Consider the following 6,000-nt stretch of genomic DNA (forward strand, 5'->3'; position numbering starts at 1 on the left):
CATTGTGCTCATATTTAATCCAGAACAGATTGAAATCAGATTTAATATTAGCTTCATGTTGTTGTGGACAACATAGTGTTCCTGAGAATTATTGCAAGCAAGGAGAGACCAGTTGATAACAAAGAGGCTGGAAGATGTGGTCAGTGGCGAGCCAAGGTTAAAACTGAATGAACAAACCAAAGTGCAAAGACAGAATCGGAAGTTAGAAACAGAGCTGGAGTCAAAATCAAAATCCTAATGCTAGGGCCAACCTGGTAAAGAAGCTAACTACTGTTAAAGTTTTCAGTTGTGTAGAATATCCACTAGAATATCTGCCATTTTTTTGATGATGGTAACCACAATGTCACATGTTCAGAGTTAGGACAATGCAAACAGGAATGTGATGATATATGGACTAAATGGCATCAAGTAATCATGAAAAAGAATGGTAATGAAAGACTTATAGAAGATGTGAAGGATGTCACTTTCCACATTAAATGAACGTGGTCTCCTGAGAAGAAAGAGCCTGCTCTGGCCTTTCTTATACAGTTCCTTTGTGTTCTGAGACCAGTCCAACATGTCATTGATCTGGACCCCCAAGTACTTGTAGGAGTGGACCACCTCTACATCCACTCCTTGATTAGTGATCGGACATAACGGCTGTTTGTGCAGCAAAAGTCAATAACCAGTTTCTTGGTTTTGCTTATGTTAAGTTGAAGATGATTCTCTTTGTACTAAGAAACAAACTTCTCCACCTGTCTCCTCTCCTCTGTCCCTTCCCCTTTATCAATTCACCCCATAAGTGCAGAATCATCTGAGAATGTTTGCAAGTGACATGACCTGGTGTTATATTTATAGTCTGTGTTGTATAGAATGAAAAGAGTGAAGACAAAAGGAGACAGGACTGTTCCTTTTGGTGTTCCATATCCGTATCAGAAAATCATTCTTTGAGTCTCACAACAGACAGTTCATTATCCAGAACACCATAAGCTCATCCACCTGCATATTTCTGAGTTTACCCCTTAGCAGGAATAGCTGGATGGTAATGAAGGTGCTGGAGACATCAAAAAACATAATCCTCACAGTGCTGCCAGCGTTGTCCCGGTGAGAATAAGCCTCGTGTAGTAGATATGCAATTACATCCTCCACTCCAATCTATGTCTGATGGGCAAACTCCAGTGGATACAGGTGGTCTACCACAAGAGGACTCATTTAGCCCAGGATCAGTCTCTCAAAGGTTTTCGTGATATGAGACGTTAGTGCCACTGGCTTGTCTGTCATTAGGTGAAGAGTCACCAGCCTTCTTTGGAACAGGAATAATGCAGGATGTTTTCCACAACAGCTGAACTTTCTGAAGCCTTAGGGATAGGCTGACCAGGTAACAGAAGGACTCCACAAAGTTGGTCAGCACAGGCCTTTTCCTGTGTGGAGCTTCCTCTGTTGTCTCCTTACTTGGTCTTCATGTTATGGACAGTCCACACTGATGGTCAGAGGTGGACTTGTCACTGGCCAATCCAGTTGACAGGGTATAATTCACTATAATTCTCCACAATACTACTACAGTCTGACGCACACTGCATACATAAATGTTGGAAAATAAAAGCAGATATGCTAGACTGGTTCACAAAAGCAGCAGAAAGGAGCACAATATGGGATGAGGTTGGCAGGTCCTATCTTCACTTCTCCTGGTGCTCTCTGGTTTCGCTTCTGTGAGTTAGCTGCACAATTTCATTGGGTTTTTAAAATGCTTACTTTACTCACTTTCACCCAGAAGCTGTAAGGGATGTATACCTCAAAGCAGTGACGATAGAAGGTCTCAGGCTACTCTGTGTGCCCGAGTGTGCCCTGTTAAGGACTGACATTGGAAGAAGACGTAACCTTTGATAGCCACAGCAGCCTCCTGTTTTATTGGGCAGGTTACCCTATGGAGCCTTGTCTCACTTTTACTACTGCAATGATCTGATGATGGATTACGCTGTGGGTTGAATTGTTATTTAGTAAAGCATCTTGTGATTGTTGGTGTATAAAATAAAAATAAATTGAACAATTGTTTACTTATCAGATGCTTGTCTGCAAAAGTTCTTAAGTCTTTATTCAATAGTACATATACTGTGACTAGTTTGTCCAAAAATAAGTTCAATGACTTGCACTTGCCAATGCTGCAGCGCCACATTGTTATGATTTGGTTTCATTAATAATTTTTGTTTATTTTCTTGTGGTACTTGAATGGACATTTTCAGATTTATTTTAGGTTTTGGAACATATAGACTCCATGTCTGATAATGGCTTATCTGACTGGAATTTATTTCATTTAGTTGAATTATTTTTCCACCTGTTTGGAAGGCATTTTGTTTTTCCTGAGTGCTGCCATTTTGTGGAGAAGTTGCTACTACATTGCTAAGTAAACCACCTGGAACTGAGTGGGTGTGACATCATAGGGTCTTGAATATAAAGTTCAATACGAACATTTTCTGGTTCGTCTGAGTTTCCAACGTGAAAAGCAGAGGTTCATTGTACTCATGATTGTGTTCTTGGCAAAGAAATTCTTGCAAGTGAAATATTGAGGGTGGCACCGTGGTAGTGCTGTTGTCACGGAGTAAGGAGAACAGGGTTTGCGTTCCAAAGCCTCCATGCGAGGAGTTTGCATGTGTCTGTGTGGCTTTCCTCCGGGTTCTTGGTTTCCTCTCACATTCCAAAGACATGCAGGTTAGGTGAACTGTCCATCCTAAATTGTCCGTAGTGTGTGCTTGGTCAGGGTGTGTGTGTGTGCGTCCTGCGATGGACTGGCACCCTATCCAGGGCTTGTTCCCTGCCTTGCACCCTATGCTATCTGGGATAGGTTCCACCAGACCCCTACAATCCTGTTCAGGACCAAGCGGGTAAGCAAATGACTGACTGAGATATTGAGTGCAATTTAGAATTTTGATTTTTGGATTAACAACTATGTGTATCTTTGCCTATTGTCTTGTCCACATCTTATCTTATTATTATTCATATTTTCTTTCTAAACTATCTTCTGCCTCACTCTTTCTGGTATCAATGACTTGGATTTGGATAAATACAGCGGATTCAAAAACTATTTAGACCCCTTTTTTCACATTTTGCTATGTTGCAGTCTTGTGCTAAAATTATTTGAATTCTATTTTTCCCTCCTCAAGCAAAATCTAAATACCCTGCAAAGACAAAGCAAAAACAGGATTGTAGGAATTTTTTTAAAACTCAGGTATTCAGACACTTTTTTTAACACTTGAACTCAGGTGTCTGAGGTGCAACCCTTTTTATTGATCTTTGTTGTGATGTTTCTACACCTTGTTTGCAGTCCACCAGCGGACATGTCAATTGATTAGACTTATTAATAAAGGCACACACTTTTCTATAGAAGGTTCCAAAGTTGACAATGTACATCAGACCAAAATGAGGTTGAAGGAACTGCCTGCAGAGCTATGACAATGGATTTTATCGAGGCACAGATCTGAGGAAGGCTACAAAAACTTTGTGGAAGCTTTGAAGGCGCCCAATAGCCTGCATAATCCTTAAATCAAAGAAGTTTGGAACAACTACAACTCTTCCTAGAACTCAGTAATCGTAGGGGAAGGGCCATGGTAAGACAGGTGACCAAGAACTGGATGGTCACTCTGGTGGAGCCACAGAGAACTTGAGTGAAGATGGGAAAAACTTCCAGGAGGACAACCATCACTACAACACTACACTGATGTGGGCTTTGTGACAGAGTGGCCAAATGAAGGCTTCTCCTCAATAAAAGACACATGAAAACCCACGTTGAGTTTGAAAAAAGCCACCTTAAGGACTCTCAGACAGTGAGATACAAGATTTTCTGGTCTGATGAAACTGAGATTAGTGTGATGTCTGGAGGAAACCAGGCACTGCTCATCATCTGTGTAATACTATTCCAACGGTGAGGCTTGTTGGTGGCAGCATTATGCTGTGATGTTGTTCTTCAGCAGTAGGGACTGGGAGACTGGACAAGGTTAAGGGAAATCTGAACAGAGCAAAACACAGAGATATCGTTAATGAAAACCTACTACAGAGTGCTCTGGACCAAAGGCTGGGTGAAAGGTTTACAATGACCCCAAGCACCAAGCAGAGACAACACAGGAATAGTTTAGAGACAACTCTGGGAATTCCCTTGAGTTGTGGAATTGAACCCAACAAAACACCTATGGAGGCACCACAAAAGGTCCACTGACGGTCTCCATCCAACCTGACAGAGCCTGAGAGGATCTTCAGAGAAGAATGGCAGAAAATCCTCAAATCCAGATATACAAAGCTTGCCACTTCAGTCCCAAGTAGACTCCCAGATGGATTTGTGCCAAAGGGGCTTCAAATAATTATGGAGGAATGGGTCTGAATACTTGTGTCAATGTGATATTTTATTTTTTATGTTTAATACATTTGCAAAAATGTCTAAAATCCTGTTTTCACTTTGCCATTCTGAGGTATTGAATGTTTCTTGATGTGGGAAAAAAATGAATATAAATGATTTTAGAACAAGGAGACAACATAACAAAATGTAAAAAAAGTGATGGAGTCTGAATACCTTCTGAATCCACTGTAGGCCTTGAAATTAGATGGACAGATAACGCTAAAGCAGCTTTCAGGTAAACTGTAGAGTTCTTTAAGAAAGTACTTTTCTGTACGCTGCGGTGAATTAAAGAAAACAATCTTTGCATATATCCAAATGCTACTGACGGTTAGTCCTTGTCACTGACATCTTGTCGTTTGTCTCACCAGGAGAGGCATGCAGTGGAGGTCCGCCGAAACAAGGAGATTCAAGCAGAACTCTCTGGTTGAAGACATTTTCTACAACTTTAACAAGAAATTCAACATCTGAAGAGTTTTGCCTAGAAAAATGCAACTTTTTTAAACCTTTCTGTATCAAAGCTCCTGCATTGTTCTGCATCTACAATATTATTCTTTGTGCAATAGGAAACAATTTATGATTAGAATATAACTCCTAGTCCATCCACGACTTACTACTCTGTCTTCTGCCTATTCTGCCTCTTAAACCATTATTAATTTATCAATTCAACCTTTATGATTGATAACAGGTAAGGTTGTTTAGATGTGCACCTCACTAACAGGAATTCTAATGTAAAGCTGGTAGCAGGAAGAGGCCACTTTCTAACAAAAAATAATTGTAAATTGACGAGTCAGGATTTTAAGATTTGCACTGGGATTTTGGGAATCGATGATGGATGATATTCCATAGATATACAGACAGCACACAAAATCACTGCATTTGTGCTGAATACATCCCAGAGCCTCACCCCACAGGAAAGTAACTTGTGTTCTTATTTCTAACCACCATTATTTAAATAATGTAATACGAAACAACCCCTACAAAATTTCTCTTTTAAGTAAAATATCTGGTCTTCAAATATCAGTTCCGTTTTTTGACCAAAAACATTTCACGGCCCCTAACTGCACTTCACTGATGTTTTATTGTCTCTCCAGTAACCCTCTAAAATCTAAAGGTTGAATTTTCTGATTACTTGGCAAAAAAAAAAAAAGAAAAGAAAAAAAAAAATTTCATTGTGCATTATATTTGTCTGTTACAAATATTTACTGATTGTATGTACGTGTGCAAGAATTGCTTGAGCCAAATTTTTTTTTGTCTTATTACTGCAGTAGTGGTAGTATGACGTAGAAAACAAAATTTGCAAGATATTATGCTGTACAAGGGTGTTTGCTTGATGTGGAATTCTGACTTGAAGCTAATTTTCCTTTCTGTAAATATCTTTTATGAATATCAGGATTGCATTTTGCAAACAGTTACCATTCCTTTCATGATAATGTATCCTGTCTACACCCCACCTTCATCTTTCAGTCCTGCAGTTTGGGATTGTCACTCATCAGAAAATGTCACCACAAAGCTGCAGATTATGGTGCTTCAGTCGCTTCGTGAACCTCAAGGTATACTAATAGCTGAGGAAAATGTCTTAAAGCAGGAATGTATTCACTGTGTCAAAAAGATTTGTTTGGTGCCATATCTGCATCTAT

At 39.7% G+C, this 6,000-nt stretch overlaps 1 protein-coding gene across 2 annotated transcripts in view; it reads left to right on the plus strand.

Annotated features, from left to right (window-relative positions):
* Nucleotides 1–5,305, plus strand: part of LOC114659528 (stathmin-3-like) — a 90,913-nt gene extending 85,608 nt beyond the window's left edge. For both annotated transcript variants that reach the window (XM_028812065.2, XM_028812066.2), the window contains exon 6: nucleotides 4,732–5,305. In XM_028812065.2, the coding sequence (XP_028667898.1) occupies nucleotides 4,732–4,791 (60 nt within the window). In that variant the 3' untranslated portion in view covers nucleotides 4,792–5,305. The remainder of the gene's footprint in view (nucleotides 1–4,731) is intronic.
* Nucleotides 5,306–6,000: the final 695 nt, after the last annotated feature.

The sequence above is a fragment of the Erpetoichthys calabaricus genome, chromosome 10, assembly GCF_900747795.2.
Source record: "Erpetoichthys calabaricus chromosome 10, fErpCal1.3, whole genome shotgun sequence".
Classification (NCBI taxonomy): domain Eukaryota; kingdom Metazoa; phylum Chordata; class Cladistia; order Polypteriformes; family Polypteridae; genus Erpetoichthys; species Erpetoichthys calabaricus.